The sequence below is a fragment of the Erythrolamprus reginae genome, chromosome 2 (genome assembly GCF_031021105.1).
Source record: "Erythrolamprus reginae isolate rEryReg1 chromosome 2, rEryReg1.hap1, whole genome shotgun sequence".
Classification (NCBI taxonomy): domain Eukaryota; kingdom Metazoa; phylum Chordata; class Lepidosauria; order Squamata; family Dipsadidae; genus Erythrolamprus; species Erythrolamprus reginae.
In genome coordinates this window covers 87660233-87680764 of record NC_091951.1, presented here as the reverse complement: position 1 = coordinate 87680764, position 20532 = coordinate 87660233, and the positions used below count along the sequence as shown (strand labels likewise).

The 20532-nt window shown below is 37.5% G+C and overlaps 1 protein-coding gene across 4 annotated transcripts in view; it reads left to right on the top strand.

Moving 5' to 3' along the window:
• The window catches only part of ATP2B2 (ATPase plasma membrane Ca2+ transporting 2), a 169218-nt gene that overhangs the window by 95810 nt on the left and 52876 nt on the right, over positions 1 to 20532 (top strand). For all 4 annotated transcript variants that reach the window (XM_070735780.1, XM_070735779.1, XM_070735778.1 and 1 more), the window contains one exon: positions 9118 to 9360. In XM_070735780.1, the coding sequence (XP_070591881.1) occupies positions 9118 to 9360 (243 nt within the window). The remainder of the gene's footprint in view (positions 1 to 9117; positions 9361 to 20532) is intronic.

Here is a 20532-nt window from a genome sequence, read left to right as displayed (position 1 = left end):
ACATATGGCTTACAGGACACTGTTCCTGCCCATTTAGCAATTTCACTATGGGTTCTTCACTTTATTTAGGAATAGATCATAACCAGGGGTGGATTGCCATTACCTGTGCTACCGTTGCGCTGCGCACGCAGTTCCCTTGCATGCATGTGCGTGCTATGTACGCATGTCCCAGTGTGTTTTTAATTCTGCACCTGCACAGGAAGCAAAATCTCACGAGGGGATGCGTGTGTGAGAGAGATTTCAGTGATTTTTTTGCTTTCACACATGCACAGAAACAAAAAATCACTAAAATCTCGTGCACTGCGTCCTCTCACAAAATTTTGCTTTTGCACATGCACACAAAGCAAAAAAATATATGGAAAAATGATGGTAGTGCCCATAGAATGAGTACCATAGCAGCTGCATACAAATTGCGCAATCTGGAGGCCGCTATTGGTCTCCATCCCTTACGGTACCAGTAGAAACCCACTACTGATCATAACAGTAAAAGTAACAAAGTAACAGAGTTGGAAAGGGACCTTGGAGGTTTTCTAGTCCAGATTCTCTGCTTAGAAGACCCTGTACCCGTGATGGCGAACCTATGGCATGCATGCTACAGGTGGCAAGCTGAGCTATATCAGTTCCAGTTCACATGCGCATGCTGACCAGCTGATTTTTGGCCTTTTGGAGGCCTCCAAAAGCCTCCTCCAAAAGCTGCACATGTGTGCCAAGTGTCAGAGCTGGGTTGCCCGCCAATGGGATGAAGCAAGGCAATGTCAGCCAGTGGGACCAGGGCCCCTGTTTGGTGGGCAGAGGAAAAGTGGCTGGGAGAAGGGCATGTGCAGCAAGTGTGCTGCGGGATCCAGTGGGGCTGATGGCTGGCAGAGTAACCCAGAATGAAGCATTGAGGAGACGCCCTCCAATGGAGCACAACCAGGCCCTTTGGGGGGGGGGGGGCTGAGACACTCCCTGCCTCCGCCAGTCTCTATTTTTAGCCATTTTAACTATGATGCAGGCAGGCAGGCAGGTGAGTGAGTTGGCCAGTGGCCAGGTGCATGTGTGCTTAGGGAAGAATCCCAGGAGGAGAATGAGTAGCTCTTGCCCTTCCACCTGTTTTTCTGGGGTGGCGGGGCTATACACAAGAAATGCTGGAAGCCAACTTAGATGTACGGGTCAGCATTTGCTGACCGGGCAGCCACCTGCCCCGCTCTTTGATCCTTCCTTGGCTCGGCTGGCAGAAGGAGTTGGGTGAGGACGCTATGCAGACTGCAGTTGGACCCATTGCCTGAGATGCATCTGGGCTGCACAGTTGGCTCCTTCCCAGCAAAAAGCACTGAGCATTGGGGGCTGCCTCAGCCATGCCTGTGGGGTGGGAGGTGGCATGCTCCAGATTGCCTGGTGCCCTGGCTGCATCCATAGGGCTGGAGTAGCCACCAGCTGGGCAAACCCTCCAGTCTGATTGCTGGCCACCTCCAGAATTGCTAAAAATAGAGGCTGGCAGAGGCAGGGAGGGTCACAGACACCTTGCCCGAAGGGCCTGGCCAGGCTCCATTGGAGGGTGTTCCCTCTGTGCTGCACTCTGTGATGCTCTGCTGGCCATCGGCCCTTGCAGCACTCCTGCCACACACACCCTGCTCCCAGCTGCTTTTCCTCTGCCTGCCAAACTGGGGTGATTGCGCCCAAGAAGCAGTTCTTCCCTGCTGCCGTCGTTATGAGATCTTTCCCTATGGAGCCACTGGCCAGCTCACTTGCCGGCCTGCCTGCACCACAGTTGTTGCAAGGAGATGGATATCCGAAATACTCTGGTTTGAACTTTGTGCCAATGGAAGACGGGAAGGCTATGGCCAGGCCCGCCTATCTTTTAGATCTCGTTCTCCTTGCATATTCATAGAAACCCTGCCTCTGGCTAAGGGCGAACCAACCAGGAAGAAACAGGAGGTGAGAGAAAGCACAGGCAGTGCTTGGCAGCCTGGATTCTGAACTTCACCTTCTCAGTGGCTTGGAAGTCTGACAGCAAGGGAAGGGGAGGTGGCGGCTGGCCTGATAATGGAGCCAGAGCTGCACCGCCACTACCACTTACCTCCTCCCCCCAGCGCTGCTGCCGCCCAGTAGGAGCAAACCAAAAAGCTGAGTTTGCTAGTCAGACTCCCTGCTGAGGTAGGGAGACATGCTGCCAAAACCCACCATAGCCACTAAAGTGAGGAGATCACCCCAGCTGGCCTTCCGCCCCAGGTTTTGATAATGCTGGCTTGGCCACACCCTCCCCCTTGTGTTTTGATTTTGAGTCAGTTGTGTGTGCTCATAGAAGCAGCAGCAGCAAAGGCTGGTAAGAAGAAGCTGGGAATGTGAGGGAATCCTGGGACAAGGGCGAGGTGGCCAGTAGCTCTTGCCCTTGCCCCTGCAGCTGCCAGTGCTTTTCTGGGGTGGCAGAGCTGCACACAAGGAACGCTGGGAGCCAGGTCAGGTGCAGGAGGCAGCATTTGCTGACTGGGTGGATGCATGCCCTTCATGGCACCGGACCAGATTATCTCCAGGACCGCCTTCTGCCACACGAATCCCAGCGACCAGTTAGGTCCCACAGAGTGCGCCTTCTCCGGGTCCTGTCAACTAAACAATGTTGTTTGGCGGGACCCAGGGGAAGAGCCTTCTCTGTGGCAGCCCCAACCCTCTGTAACCAGAGATTAGAATAGCCCCCACCCTCCTTGCCTTTCACAAGCTCCTTAAAACCCACCTCTGTCATCAGGCATGGGGGAATTGAGATATTCTTTCCCCCTAGGCTTCTACAATTTATGCATGGTATGTTTGTATGTATGATTGGTTTTTATAGCAAGGGTTTTTAGCTGTTTTACTATTGGATTGTCACATGCTGTTTTTAGCACTGTTGTTAGCCGCACCGAGTCCATGGAGAGGGGCGGCATACAAATCCAATAAATAAAATAAATAAATAAATGCCCCACCCTCTGCTCCTTCCCTGGCTCGGATCATCTGGCGGCAGGCATGGTGGGGGTCATGAGGGGGCATCCTGCTGATTGCAATTCACTTTGCACCTCCACAATTTTTATCAAGCAAATTCTAAATGCGGTGCATGTACAGTGTGGCAGCAGGGGTGTTGCATGCGCATGTGGGGGGCATGTTGCATTATGGGTAATGGCATAGGTGCACACTATAGTGTGTGCACAGGACGATTTTTGGCACACAACCACAAAAAGGTTAGCCATCACTGCCCTATCCCATTCTGAACAAACGGATGTCCATTCTCTTCTTAAAACTCTGCAATGATGGAGCACCCACAACTTCTGAAAGCAAGCTGTTTCACTGGTTAATTGTGCAAAATAGGCTTTTAAAAGAAGTTTTTCTTTTTTTTAAAGGTATCATAAATGCTATATGACTGTTTAACTTGGTAGTTTTAATGTAAAGTTATAATCAAGTGAGTAGGAAGAAAAAGGGGCAGGTGACACAATTTTCAACATTAAATATTAAACATTAAATAAAAAATTAAGATATAGTTGATTGGATATAATTCTTTTGCTTACAGCGCAGGTTTCTCAACATGTATATTGTATGCAAGGTTGGATCTGGATTTCTTTGGCTTACAGAAAAGTTGGCTGAGAGGAAATATAGTCAGGAAATATCTGAAGGGAATGCAATTATTGCCCCAAAGATCATGACTAGAACCATTGGGTTGTAATATCAAGGAAGGAGACGCAGGCTAGGCCCCAAGAGGAACCTCCAATCTGTATAAGCTGTTAGCCAATAATGCAGATAGTCTGGTAAAGTTTCATGCTGTCTTCCAATTATGCCCGATTCTGGATTGGACAGCTTTGCTCATGGTCACTAAGGCCTAAATTACCTCCCCAGTGAACTATTGCAATTCACTTTATATGAGGCTGCCCTTGAGCAGGCTCCAGAAGCTGCAGCTGTCACAGAATGCAGAAGCCTGGGCAATTATATGCACTCCCCAATCAATGCACAGTACAGCTCTATTCTACAAACTGCATCAGATGCCAGTGTGCTTCCAGGTTCAATTTAAGATGAAAAACCCTTCAAGGCATGGCCCCAAGTTATAGGGAGCATCTCTCTCCTGTTATGTCTAACTAATCATTAGATCTGCCATGAAAGGCATGCTATGCCTCCTTTCTAACAAGGACTGCCATCTTTTCTATCTCTTTTGGAACATTACTTCCCCAGAGTTTAGGTTGTTCTTGACCCTGCTGGCTTTCCATAAGTCTGAAAGAAATGGTTGCATGCTTAGTGATTCAGATGAGTGGCAGAGCCTCTGCAATACATGCAATGATTTGTTTTTTAACTTAACCCTGCTGTTCTGTTCGGGTCGTATGTGACCCGAAGCCAAGTTTGAGTCCCTGTAAAAAAATTTCCCTGCATATCTGAAACTTGAAATTTCATGACTATTCATCATTTCAGGGGTTCTCTCTATGAGAATTTTTTTGGGGGGGTGGGGGGCTTAGTTTTTGCTGGGCAAAAAAAGTTACAAATCTTATGTTCCCGGGTCACCCTGACCCGGACCGAAAACTCTTCATTTGCAGTGCTTATGTTTGGTCTTTTTGAAAGCTTTTTTCACTTGGAAAGTAGTCTGAACATTTCTGCACACAATGATATGAAAATTGAAATGAAAAAAGTAAATCTTATTGGTTTATTTTGCGGATATAATGCACGCCCCCCCCCCCCGTTTTTGTGAAAATTGTTTCAATTTATGGATAGTTTTGCTTGCAAAATGCATTCTATTTTACTAAAGTTGGTGTGGGATTGGTAGCTTGAACATTTCTGAATATAAGAAAAATATAAAGGAACTGAAAAAAATGATTCTTATTGGTTTTTTAACATCAGAAATAAGCCCCCCCCCCTTGGCTGCTTGCAACCATTTTCACTTTTTATTTTTTTATGCTCCAAATCCGAAATATTCTTTAAAATCTTAGGCATTCATTTACTCAATTTAACAATGCTGATCATCAAAAAATATTTTTGGGGTGGTGGCTAATTGTTTTCTGGGCAAAAAAAAATCATAACTTTGAATCTGTTTCTGTTCGTATGTGACCGGACCAAAAATATTTTTTTTAGGTACTTGAATTTGATCTTTTTGAAAACTTTTTCAACTGGAAAACTAGTTTGAACATTTATGAACATAATGATATGAAAATTGAACTGGAAAAATTGAGACTTATATTTTTATTTTGATCAAAAAGCCCCTCCCCCCATCCTTTTTTAATTTCGTGTCAATTTCTATTTTTTAAGGCTACAAATCCCTAAGGAATTTTCCCCCAAAAGGTTTGATATACTAAATTGAACATTTCTGAATATAAGAAAAATATAAATGAACTGAAAAAAATGGTTCTTATTGGTTTATTTTTGCCACAAAAGGGCCACCCCCCTCGGCCTTGCTGTGTGCCATTATTGTCACTGTTTATACATATTTGTCTAGAAATATTTGGAATATCCTTTTGAAAATCAACCACATTGTAGCCAGAGAACTAATTTTATGAAACAAATCCATTTTACTAAAAAAAAGTATGTAAGTTTGAAATTAACAGCATAATTTTTATATAAATTGAAATAATTGAGGCATACTTTATGTGCAAAATAAACCAATATGCATCAATTTTTCCAGTTCAATTTTCATATCATTATGTTCAGAAATGTTCAAGCTACCAATCCCACACCAACTTTAGTAAAATAGAATGTATTTTGCTAGCAAAACTATCCATAAAGTGAAGACTATTTAAAAAAAAACGGGGGGGGGGCGTGCATTTCATCAACAAAATAAACCAATATGCATCAATTTTTCCAGTTCAATTTTCATATCATTATGTTCAGAAATGTTCAAGCTACCAATCCCATACCAACTTTAGTAAAATAGAATGCATTTTGCAAGCAAAACTATCCATAAATTGAAAATTTTTTCACAAAAACAGGGGGGGCGTGCATTATATCCGCAAAATAAACCAATAAGATTTACTTTTTTCATTTCAATTTTCATATCATTGTGTGCAGAAATGTTCAGACTACTTTCCAAGTGAAAAAAGCTTTCAAAAAGACCAAACATAAGCACTGCAAATGAAGAGTTTTCGGTCCGGGTCAGGGTGACCCGGGAACATAAGATTTGTTACTTTTCTTAAACAGAACAGTAGAATAGAATAGAATTTTGTTTTGGCCAAGTGTGATTAACTTTTAAATGTTTTGTTTTTAACTGCATACAAATCCAATAAATAAATAAATATTATTTCTAATGTTTTATATTGTTCTAAGGTGTTTCTGATTGCTCTTAATCATCCAGAGTCATGAATCGGAGATGGGTAGCCATATAAATTGAAATAACAAACAAATAATGAGTCTTCAAATAAAATCTGGATGGCCATCTGTCAGAAATACTCTAAGTAGAATGTTTCTCATCCTTGCCAACTTTAAGACATTGGGCTTCAACTCCCAGAATTCCCTAGCAAGCACTAAGCAGTTTGAATCAGTGATCTCTAAAGCTCTTCCAACTCTATGACACTATGAGATGGTTGACATGTTGTGGCAGGAAGCATATGATGTCAAGTTATAGAATATATTATTCTTGTTGTGTTATACAGTATTATTACTTTCAGTGACTGCCGGTGCATATATCTTTAAACAAAGAGAGAGAGGAAAAACATTTCTGAAGGTACATTCTGATCTGAGCCTTTTTTTTTCTTTACAGAACAACCTACTAAATTAATATTATGCCAGCTGCTGTCTCTATTCATTCTTGTACTTTATTTGATTCGTCCTTGCTAAGTAGTTTGACATAAGCAGGCTCTCAGGTCTGTGCAGCAAAACCTTTGAAATATTATTTGATCCCTGTACTGGTATCAACATTCTGTAAGCTCTGGAAAGCCTAAACTTTCCAATTCAATGAATCTAAAATGTATTGAGCTGGTAGCATGCAATCATGCTGAAGAGGGAGATGAAAAAGTCAACCCAGGCTGCTTTAAAAATAGACCTCTTACTTGGAATTCAAAAGAAGAGAATTGAAAATAGAACTGACAATGCATTAGTGCCATTATGTAAAATTATGATGAGACTGTAATTGGAATTCTATGTACAGTTTTGGTTGTGCACACAGGGAAAAAAAACACCCTAAAGCTGGATAAAGTACAAAAAGGGATACATAAAATGAAGGCTTATCATCTGCAGTTTTTTCTAGATACCATCTAATGGAGATACATAAAATAAGGCACACTCTGGAAGATATGGATTTTTTTTTCTCTCTCTGGAAACTTAGAATTCAGAATTATGCTCTGATATGAATTCAAGGAGATAAAAGGATGTCCCTCTCTACGTAATAGAGTTACACTATTGAAAGTTTTACCATCTAATCTAACATCCACCACTTTAGACTTTTGGAGAATGCACGATAAGGGCCAGACTGTGGTTAATATTACTTTGCATAAAGTCCCATTTAAATTTTGATCAATTTATTAATTCTTACCTAATTTCCCATTTTAATTCCTTAATGACTTGTTCTGCCCTCTTTGGTTCCTATTCTCAAGCTTCTTCAGTTGTGTAGCATTTCCTTGATAGAACCTTTTCATTCAATACATGTGCTTTCCTTTTCTTTTTGTATTATAACGCTCATAATTTTAATTAATATTTGTTGTGGGTTACATATACTTAATTCCAGGGCATTTTGAGGGTAACCATTGGAGAAAGTTATTAAATTAATAATGTTGGTAAAGGAGCAGTTTTCATTAGAAACTGTTAACATAAAATTTAATATTATTGTCTGTCCTTATCAATTGTATATGACAGTGATGGCGAACCATTTTTTTCTTTGGGTGCCGAAAGAGCATGTCCGCGCATTAGCGCACATGTGCGAGTGCCCACACCCATAATTCAATGCCTAGGGAGGGCAAAAACAGCTTCTCCCATCCTCTGGAGGCCAGTAGTGGCCTGTTTCCCAACTTCTGATGTGCCTAGTAGGCTTCTTTTTCACCCTCCCCAGGCTCCAAAGGCTTCCATGGAGTCAGGAGAGAGTAAAAATGCCCTCCCCATCCCCCCAGGGCTCTCTGGAAGCCAAAAACGCCCTCCCAGAGCCTCTGTGTCAGCTGGCTGGCACAGATGTCCATGTTGGAGCTGAGCTAGGGTAATGGCTCATGTGCCAGCAGATATGGCTCCGCATGCCACCTGTGGCACTCGTGCCATAGGTTCACCATCACTGGTATATCGCCTTTTGTTCGCCATCACTGATATATGCCCCTTGCTAAGAGGGCATTATAAATAAACATTAATAATAATAATAATAATAATAATAATAATAATAATAATAATCCAGTGAAGACTGTTGTTTGCTAGAAAGAATAAAAAAGGCAACTCGTGATTATTTATTGACACTTTATGGCAATGAATAGGTAGGCACATTATGTCAATTTTTTTTTACAATATTGTAGAATTCTTTATCTCATATTCTTCAAAAGTTTCCAAATCATCTTTTTATTTTATTTATTTTATTTATTTTATTTATTTTATTTATTTTATTTATTTTATTTATTTTATTTATTTTATTTATTTTATTTATTTTATTTATTTTATTTATTTTATTTATTTTATTTATTTTATTTTATTTATTTTATTTATTTTATTTATTTTATTTATTTTATTTATTTTATTTATTTTATTTATTTTATTTATTTTATTTATTTTATTTATTTTATTTATTTTATTTATTTTATTTATTTTATTTATTTTATTTATTTTATTTATTTTATTTATTTTATTTATTTTATTTATTTTATTTATTTTATTTATTTTATTTATTTTATTTATTTTATTTATTTTATTTATTTTATTTATTTTATTTATTTTATTTATTTTATTTATTATGTGCCGTCCATTTCACTGTCGTGTGGCTCTTGGTATACAGTATATATGAGTCTTATTAAATTCACAGTTTCAGGAAATGAATGCAAATGAATATGTGTACTTGATAAGTCTTATCAATAATAAATATAATTTTCTGAATATTAACACATTGTTTAATTTATATAAAGTTATTTTCTTATATTTTCTTATACAATCTTTTATAACATTTAAAAATAGCATTATTTTAAAATGACTATGCATTCTATAAGAATAAAATATTTATCTGTATGCTTTCCCTTTCAGAAAATGATGAAAGATAACAACCTGGTCCGTCACTTAGATGCATGCGAGACTATGGGAAACGCAACAGCCATCTGCTCTGATAAAACAGGGACATTAACAACTAACCGAATGACAGTAGTACAAGCCTTTGTTGGAGATGTCCATTACAAAGAGATCCCTGATCCAGATTCTATTCCAGCCAAAATAATGGATTTGCTGGCTAATGCAATTGCCATCAACAGTGCTTACACTACAAAGATTCTGGTGAGTCAATCATATTAAAAATCAAAAGATGTAAGAAAAGGCATGAACATTGGCTTGGGAAACTCTAGTACTCAGAAACCTCACTTTTTTTAAAAAAAATGGTGCGGTGATATAATAATCAACAGCTTCACAAATGGCATTGGTATGTCCTCTCATTTGTGTATATCTATGTCTCTTGTATCTATACCAATATTTATCACATGTATTTTGTAATTTACCAGCAGATAAGCCTCACTGTATTTAGTGTCTTTTTTTTCTGAGTAAGTACAAGAATTAATTTTTAAATTAAATACGAATTTCAAAAGATGGAAGAAGTTGCCTTCTGTATTTTTGCTGCTTGAACATAATCCAGAAAATTTTAGCTTGTTAGAGATCACAACAGCAATAATGATGTAACTGTCAATCCTAAACCCAGAGACAATACTGAGAAATGCAATTGAGTTCAATCCTTTTATTTGTTTACATCTAATGGACAGAACCTTGTCAGATTAAAGCTATAACCTTCTAACCTGTTAGATATACCCCAACCTCTTTCCTCCTCCACCTCAATATTGCTCAGTCTCTTAATCTGGGCCTCTCTTTGGGAAAGATATGTGTTTCCAAAACTCTTTCCCACGGCTCCTCAATGTGCACATTCTGTCACAATAGTATTTATACTGAACTTTCAGTCATCTTGTATGACTTGTACTATTCAATAGAGTGATATCCATTTTTCCAAGACATTCCCCATGGTATATTTACTACTCTATTCTGGAATTTTTCCCTCACAATAATAGTTGGATGGAGGAGATTGCACTGAAAGAGAGTAGTGACTTAAAATTTGACCACTATGACATAGTACCTATGATATTTATAGGAACCCTGAGAATTACATTAGTATTATTCCAGTAGGGCAGCTATTCAAACCAAACATGAAAGACAATGGCCTGCCTAACATACCATTAGGAAAAATGATGATATCATATCCAATCAGATTTCATATCCAATTAGATTTGACTAGATCAGTGGTTCTTAATCTTTATGAATGAATCACCCCCTTGAGTCAATGAGGAAGTTGTCATCGCCCCCCTCCCCCAACATAACCTCTCAATCACAACAGGAAATAATTCTTCAATTTATGCAAACACTTTTTTTGTTTTCTTTAAAATTGTCATCAGGACATATTAATGCAAAAAAATTATTTCCAGTCTTTTTCCATATCTCAACTGTGTGAAAAATACATATCTCCCATATTTCAACTGTGTGAAAAATACATTCATCACAAAGTTTGGAAATAAAGTGATGTCACTTTATTCTAAAACTTCATGATGCATGCATTTCATTATTTATTTATTTATTTATTCAAGAAACTTAAATGTAATGACCACTGAAAACCAAATTCAATTGCAAGAAAGTGAAATTCCCCAAAATAAAAACAATAACATTTAATGATTTAATTACAAGTGAAATTTAAGATGCAAACTTCTCATCATTTCTTCACCAAGCTTCTGAAAAAGTCATTGTTCAAGGCATTTGACTTAATTTTATTCACGTCATTAATGATGTAACATAGAGACTTGTGCAAACGGTCACTCAATTTTTTTCTAGGAATGACACAATGGACCGTTATAACTCTAAGTACAACCAATTTTAGATGAGCTTCAAATTCACGATATCATCCAACCATGGATACAGCTGTCAGTTGTACATGCCACAACATTTGTAAATGGATATTTTTTCAATAATAATAATAATTATTATTATTATTATAATAATAATTATAATAATTTATTAGATTTGTATGCCGCCCCTCTCCGAAGATTCAGGGCAGCTCACAAGTTTCACAGTTAAAAAAACTCTTTAACTTTTTAAAATATTGAACCTTTTGTGTCAGTAGCTAAATTTTGAACAGTTACATTGTCATCACAGGGGACAACCACTCAGCATGTGATGTTTCAAAAGAACTGCTCCCCCCTCCATCGCTGCCCATTCTGGCCAATGGCATGCCACTATATGAGTAGAGGCTACTATGCAACATGTAGGAATATTAGCAATGTGTATTCAGTTCTATACTGAAGCTAGCTGAAGTAACATTTGAAAACACATTTCAATCCACTAATAGCAAGCAAACTGATGTTTTTGTACAACAGAAATACAGCAATTCACTGTATGAAAACATCTCAAAAGTGGCCCCAAAATTTCTCGCTCCATCACCTCCGTATCTCCCTCTTTTCATTCCTTCACCCCCATGTCACCCCTTTTTGTTCCATCGACCTCCTGAAAATTGAAATTGCTCCCGGAGTGTGTGTGTGTGTGTGTGATATCACCCAGGTTAAGATGATATTGATATCTACAGCAAAGAACTCCTTCCATTGTTGGAATGATATTGTGAGGCAAAATAATGTGTCTCCCTTGCCATGTGTCACTGTCAATTTCATTGCCAAGGAGAATTGCCTGGAAAGATTTTTGTCTCAAATGAAATTCAATCTTATGTAAATTTTGCACAACCAATTAGGCAAAATATTTATTTATTTATTGGATTTGTATGCCGCCCCTCTCTGAGGACTCTTTGAGAACAGATTTGAAGTGTGGTTCAATGGGTGTCCCATATACACTCTGTACCAGTTAATTTATAAGACAAAGTGATGGGCAGAGAGGGGAGTTAGATCTTCTGTAAGCAAAACAAACAGAAAATGGGTCATTTGTCAACAACTGTAGGATTACAGCCTTATTTGTATTATATCGCCTGTTGTATAAAATATCATGCAAGCATTATATTTGCATGAAATAGATTCGTCACTGGATGTTAATGTTAAATTTAGAATGAAGTGTCAGTCTATACTGTCAACTGGTTTTGAAAGAATGAAAATATTTTCAAGCATGCTGAAATGCTGCTCTTTATGAAGAAGCAATTTATTATTTAGTTTGTTAGATTTGCCTCCTGAGGGACTTATCTGGAATTCTCCCTTTTTTTGTTCATACAACAGCAACCCTACAAGATAGGTTGGGCTGAGGGAGATTAACCCAATGAATTCCCTGTTAGTGTTTAAGGTGGACTTGAATTTGGTTCTCTTTGTGCTGGGTGGGCAGGGGGTTCCAAACAGCGCATTTCTACTTCTGCAGAGACTCTGGAAAACAATTGGGGTGGTAGATGCCACCTCAATACTCTGTAACTACACTTTGAGATCTTCCTTTGGTGCCAGTCTGCCATTAACTCTGGGGCTCAGGGGAGAAGGTAGTATGCTTTGGTAAAATGAAAGTTCACTCTTCCTTTACAAGCATAGTCTCAAGGTCAACTGCTTGGGACTAGAGCGCAGCCGCATTCCTTGGGAGGCCATTCTTCAATATTTTTTTTTTAAAAAAATTGATTGACATGAGAGGAGGCACCTCTATAGGAGGCACCTCTAGGAGGGAAAAGTACCCTTGGGATTTTTGGTACATAAATTTCAGCTCTGGCTTTGCACTACTGTATTTCATTTGGCTTCCAGTAAACTCTACCTTTCTCAACCCAATAAAAAAGTATACCAACATTGTTCTCTGTTGTTCTAGTATAATCAAATTGTTTTAATTTGATTTATCCAAATTTCAGAAATACTACAGTAATTACAACTATACAAAGAGTAAAATAAATAGTACCTACTGTTGAACACCAACAGCTGTTAATGAAAAATATTCCTTATCACTAATACTGTGAGTCCAAAGAGCACAAAAGCTCCATACTAGATAATAAATGGAGATTAAACATATTCCTAATCAAGTTCGCCTTCATTATCCATCATAATACATATCTATCATACTATTCATTCTTAATGTAAGGATTGTTATGTGAAAAAGCAGAGAAATTAAATAAGAGAACCAAGCAAAGGCATGAGTCTTCGGAGAGGGGCGACATACAAATCTAATAAATTAATATTATTATTATTATTATTATTATTATTATTATTATTATTATTACTATGAGTTAATAAAAAGAAATAGAGCTAAATCTATTTTGCATCAATAGCAATCATAGAATTTGTTACTTTTATTTTTATAGTTGGCAGTTATTTTCTTCTATTTATAACTCATATTCCCTTTCCTTTTATCATTCAACTGAACATAATTTTCATACTTATCCACAATATTTCCAGAACAAAGAAAGGTGTGCTACATGATCTAATGAGATAAAATAAATGGATTGTTCATGTTTACACCATGATGTTGCATACAAGAGCCTTGCCTTCCTCCTCTGTGAATGTACTTGGCATGCACTTTTTAAAAATCCCAATTTTGGGGGGATTTTAAGGGGGTGCAGAGTTGAAATAAACTTGTTGCCCCAAGTTTATAAAATAATAAATTATTTTAACCCCCTTGCTTCCATTTTCTGCATGTTGTTGAAAATGGCTTCCTTCCGAGTGTCCATTCAGGATTTTAATAGGTTAGTTGATTGGGCAGATGGATGTATTATTCCTTCCTTTACTTGTAATTATCTTAATCTTCAGTCTCTTTAAGAGTAATGTTCATTCCTTCTTAATTCTTCTGATTCCCTCTAGTGTCAAAACATCTAAGGCACATCCTATCATTTTTTAAAACACAATTTGAAACAAAAGGAATCTTCCATGGAAAGGATTCTTACAATCAATTCCAAAGTCTTATTTCAAATCCAATTGGACACTTAGTCCATTTCTAACTTTCCAAAATCCAAATTCCAAAAAAATATTTCAAAATCACCTTTTGCTGTTTATTTCAAAAGAATTTTAAGTTTTTAAATGTGTATTTAAAACTTTTTTGCTAAGGATTGAAGAAAGCTCACCCTATGCTATAAAGCTTGTTGATCCAAAGGTTCCCAATAGCTAAAAAGGAACTAACAAAGAATTGATTAGAAAAGAAAGGATGTAAACCCAGTGTCATGTCTTGGAGAACTAAATCTGCTTGGACCATTGTTCCTATCTTGAGAAACAACTGTCTGAAGCACTTGTGGTTGATCTCAAGACCTCTCATTGCCTGGAGAGGAATTAGAAATAACTGATATGCTCATCTTCCACTGCAATCTTTAATTTGACACTTCTTCCTCTGAAGTCTATAGTTCACTATTAGTTCACTATTTCTTCCCTGGAATGCCAAGATTTGTTTATAGATAAGAGATGGGATATTATAGGAAAATCATTCTTTATATTTTAAGAAAAAGTGACAAGTTACTAAACTTGAATGTACTTATGATGAAGGGGGAAGTCATCTCTCCCCATCTCTTTCTCTTTCTCTCTTTACATGTATGTATATCCTTTCCTTTAATAGACTTATTTCTCTTTTCTCTTTTTTCACTTTCTATTTTTTCTTTTCTTTTTTCTAGTTTATATTAATTTTTAATTGTAAGCTATACATAGACATACGATTTATGTGTATATGTGTATTAGTGTTTATGTATTAAACCATGACAAGTTATGATCGAGTTGGGAAGTACAAACAAACTGAAAGTAAATAAATGATTAACTTGAAATGTGCAAATTTAGAGGTGTCTTTAATCTACTGTTTTTGGATTAATTGCTTGTTCATAAATTGTGGTGGTGGGTGAAGACTGTTATTATTTAATTGTTGTTGTTGTTGTTTTGGAAATATGACAAAAATGCATAATGAAATATTTACCAGAAATCTGCAGCTGAGACAACAGCAAAAGGAAAGATTCAGGGCTGATAAGCAATTTGACAACTTCCCTGGTATTTTTGCATTACTAATATATCTTATTATCTGCCTCTAAAATTATGTAGTAAGAGGAAGCTGCCAGGAAAACAAATAGTAACAGCCACTGCTAATAAGAAAGAAATAAGAAATAACTTTTTTAGAATTTGCTGCCAATTCTTTAAGAATCATTAGCATTAGGAACCACAATATAATTGACTAATCTTTCATGTATGTGTTTTGAAAGATAATTGTTAAATTGAAAAACTTTTTTTTAATTTGGAACAATATTTTAAATCATTTGAGTGCATCCTCTAAAGGTATTGTTAGTTAATTCAGGTAATCAGTAAACTCTCAAGTGAATTGCATAGTACTATGTATGTCCCTGGGGTAACCCTTTTATCTGGCTTTCAGGGCTTCTTAGAAATACCTGTTCTTTGATTTGAAAAATGAGAAATGCCTGTTGAGTTCTTTCAAGTGTTGATTTTCCACTTTGTGAAACAAAATAACCTATCCTGGATTAAAAAGATAAAACCAAAAGCAATTTTTAATAATACAAATAAACCAACACAGTTATAAAAATAAAAATGAGTACCAATTAAAGATAAGCTCCAAAGCCTTTTATTTGAATACAGGACACTGTGAATCGAATATTGTTGCTTCGTATTTGAGATAAAAATTGGAGAAGAAATTATTATTTCCTGTTATTTAATCCAAATAATAAAAAGAGACACATAAGTTCATGCCCAGCATTTCATTCTCAGCAATATAGATTTTCTTTCCTTTTTTCCTTCTCTTTTCTTAGTTCATTATGACTCATTCCATCTTCCTTCATTCCTTCCTCCCTTCCTCCCTCCCTCCCTCCCTCCCTTCCTTCCTTCCTCCCTTCTTCCCTGCCTCCCTCCTTTTTAAAAATGTTTTATTAATGGCCACTTTTCCAATGAACCCCTGGAAAAACCACTTAGTCCAACAGGTTTTAGGGTTATACATCATGTCATCTCATTCTGGAAACTTATCTAGTGAGTGGAAGATCAAATGTGTCATGAAAGTGGTAGACAGAATCTGATTTTGCAAAGTGGTTCCAGATGGGATAAGCCCCTCCTCAGAAATAGCCCTGTCTAAGGCACGGTTGCACTGTGAAACTACCAAAGGAAGGGAGTAATTCATCATGATAGCTTTCATGAAAGCCTCAGTTAAGGATTCGTATTACTCACTTCTTTTCTTAATTTCAAAGCACATTAAAATTCTTCATCACTTCAGCTCCTCTTTCTTATTATTCCCAAGGAGCAGGTTCTTTGCCAGTTGGCATGTGGTTTTCTTCAGCCCAGGAGGCAGCTCAAAATAACAAGCTCTTTTTCCCTTGTCTGGTTTGGGCAGGAAAGGCACATCAGGAAGATAATTGTTCGTTCCCTTTCTATTCATTTCAGCAATCACATAATATGGTATTTCTTTTTACCTCTCTAACCTTTGATCTGTGGCATAGTAGAATAAGATCCCGGCTCTGACTCAGAAACAAATATGCAATAGAGGACACATTGCCCAGGAATACAGTAGTCCCTCGCTATACCACGCTTCACCTACTGCGGCTTCACTTCATCGCGGGTTTTCAAGAAATATTAATGAGAAAAATCATTTGCGGATCTTCGCTGGTTCGCGGGTTTCTGAGGAAGTCGATCGGCAGATTTAAACAGCCCGTGAAACTCAATCGGCAGGTTTTTCAAAAAATATATATATAAAATTGTAAATACTGTATTTAAATACTGTATCTAAAATAAATACTGTGTGGGAAGGGTTTATAAACACTTAAAACAATGAAAACTTACCAAACAATTACAATATAAATACTTAAATAAGTACTATCAGTCGATAAATCCCCCATCGCGGATTTCACCTATCACGGCCGGGTCTGGAACGTAACACCAGCGATAGGTGAGGTCTTACTGTAGTACTTAATGTATCTTTGGGGTTATAATGACCGAAAGGTAAACACAAGTGAGCCAATGGTGAGATTCAATTTTTTTTTTACTATCAGTTCTAAGGGTGTGGCTTGGTGGGCATGGCATAGCTTAGTGGACATGGCTTGGTGGGTGTGGCAGGGGAAGGATACTATAAAATCTCCATTCCCTCCCCACTCCAGGCGAAGGGTTACTACAAAGTCTTCATTTCCTCCCAGTTACCTGGGACTCACGAGGCAGAGAATGGATGGGGTTGGGGCCAGGAAGAGGTGGTATTTACCAGTTCTCCAAATTGCTCAATATTTCCACTAGAATTGGTCAGAACATGCTGAATTCCACCTCTGATTAGTGAGCAGTATAAAGAAGATTACTGCAGTTTTTATCTATGCATCTATCTATCTATCTATCTATCTATCTATCTATCTATCTATCTATCTATCTATCATCTATCTATCTATCTATCATCTATCTATCTATCATCTATCTATCTATCTATCTATCTATCTATCTATCTATCTATCTATCTATCTATCTATTTTGACTTCTATGCTGCCCAATCCCGAAGGACTCAGGGCATCTTACAATAAAAAGAAGTCAAGAAAAAAATGAAATAATTTCTAAAATCCTAATTAAAACCTAAAAACAGTTTAACATCATATGTACTAGTCATTCATACCGACTAATATACACAGACAAGCTATTGGTTGATTTAGGGCATAGCCAGGTCCTCATGGCCTTACGAAAAGCCAGCAGGGTGGGGGCTATACAGACCTCGGGGGGGGGAGTTGATTCCATAAAGTCGGGGCAGCAACAGAGAAGGCTCTCCCCCGAGGTCCCACCAATCTGCATTGTTTAGCTGACAGGACCAGCAGGAGGTCAACTCTGTGTGCTCTAATTGGTCTCTGGGAGGTAGTTTTGATGTTGCCTGACTCCAGAGTGTGACTGACTGACTGACTGACTGACTGACTGACTGACTGACTGACTGACTGACTGACTGACTTACTTACTCACTCACTCACTCACTCACTCACTCACTCACTCACTTATTTATTTATTTGACTTTTATGCCGTCCCTCTCCGAGGACTCAGAGCGGTTTACAACATATAATAAAACAATATGAAACATCTTAATCCAATTAATTAAATTTAAGTTCTAAAACCCAAGTTGCAGAGTTTTATATAAAAGAAATGTAAAAGAAAGCAACAATTATCACAGAGAGGAAGTAGTTAATTAGAAGAGAGGCCTAGGAAACCCAAAGGTGCTCTATCACCACCCTGGCTTGGGAGAACAAGCAGATCATAAGCAGTTTGCAGAAGTCATAAGGATAGTAATAGTACGGATCTATGTATAAGAACCATCACCAAGAAGGCCCACTTTCTGGGTTCCACAAAGTGACACTGCTTACCTGAAAGAACTTGGAGCATGCCTACCCTAGTTGAAATCCATGGAAACATATGGTGGAACCAAGCAATCCCTCAAGTTGCCAAGCTCTGCCATGAATAATTTTATATGAACCATTGTACACACATTGTGCATTGACAGTAAATGTTCAATTGAATGGAATATGTGATAACCAGCATATTGAATTGCACGTAGAAGCCAGTGTTTGCAAAGGTACATGCAGGGTAGGGGCAGGTTCCTCTTACCAGCTTACTGGTGTGCTGTGTGCGCATCCTGACAATTTCATGCATGCACAGGAAGCAAAATAAAGCTAACCCCCCCCCCCCCCCCCCCAAAAAAAAAGATGGCACAACACGACAGACCAGTGAAGACAGCACTGGAGCTGTCGTGCACAAATTGCACAGTCCGTGGGGCACTACCAGAATGGAGCTCTAGGGCATATCAGTAGGAACCCACCACTGATGCAGGGTACATGTCCCATCACATTCCACACAGCTACATTCTGAACCAGCTTTAGCTTCTTAGTGATCTCCTGAGTGGTCTTCATGGACAGCCCTTAGAGTAGACTATCTCAAAGGTCTCCTGGTTAAGAAAAAGGTCAAACTGTCCAAAGACATCTTTGTCTACAGCTGCAACTTCTTCTTTGAGCAGGAGCTACGAATTCATCCTCTGATTGCTCACTAGTTTTGCATATAGAAGTGCAACCCCTTTAAACACTAAATATGGAATGTCTCTAGAATCAGGGGGACTCAAACTAACAAAGCTAAGGCCAAGGGTCTTGTCAGATATACACACTGGGTCAAGACTTCAGCAGCATCCCTTGCGGAAGTGTGGTTTTTTTTTTGAAGGTCGCTCAGGGGTCAGTAACTTCTCTAGGAAACAGTACAACCGATATGTAATACTAAGCCATTGCTTGAAGGTAATTTTTGCTGGTGTGACATATCACATGCAAAGCAAAGCTGGGATATTCTATATGCAGCCATTAACAATCACTAATTGCCTCCTTAGTTTACTTTTTTTTTAAAATTAATTCATTCGATTTCTCAGAAACATTATATTGAAAATGTGAGGTTATTATTCTCAATAAGACATCTTCCTATAAATTATTTATATTCATTTCAAAGAGTTCCTTGCAGGAGAATTGCATTAAAATGGGTCTGTTATTTATGTATGTATGTATGTTTGTATGTATGTATGTATGTATGTATGTATGTATGTATTGATTGATTGATTGATTGATTTAGTTAGTTAGTTAGTTAGTCAAATAAGTATAGGATAGTAGTATATATAAACATAACATAGGAAGTAATGATAAAAGAAGACAATAGGACAGTAGAACAGTATATGAACATTCTTTTTTGGCAAAATACTTATATCAGATTTTTTTTAAAAAAAATATGGACCTTTGAATAAGTGATACATTTGACAACAAATGATGTCTAATCAGAATGAATTATTTTCAACCATAACCACTTCATTCCATTCAAGAGCCGTGGTGGCACAGTGGTTAGAATGTAGTACTTCAAGCTGCTTCTGCTGCCTGCCGGCTGCCTGCAATTCAGCAGTTCGAGTCTCACTGGTTGAGTCAGTCTTCAGGTTGAGTCAGTTTGAGGTTGGTAAAATGATGACCTAGATTGTTCTTGGGAGCAATATGCTGACCTTATAAACCTGCTTAGACAGTTTTACATTGTAAAGCACTGTGATAAGTATAAGTATAAGTGGTATTGTTATTAGTTCTTTAAGGCTTGCCTGATTCATAATAAGGGCTTTTCATATTCTTTAATTAAATTAAAATATTTTTTAAAGCTTAAATAGTGAGCTGTTGCTAACTTAAAAAAGCAACCAATAGAGAATTATTTTGATTTTAATGACCACAAGTTATATGTCATAACACAGTCATATTACATCATATGCATGAATTCCATAATCTCCTAATTAGGAGGAAAAAAAGCAGTTTTTTCATTGAACCTATGGGAAATTAGATATAATTTTTGTTATGCAATGTAATTTTATAAATCTTATTAAACATTAGGCATTCAATGGCCATTCCAACTCCCCAACTAGAGTTTACTGTAGAAGATTGTGAATATTTATATTCTAACTACCGGTATGTCAATATATTGTATATACATGTAGTCCTCAACTTACAAGAGGTCATATACTGATTGTTTAAAGTTACAA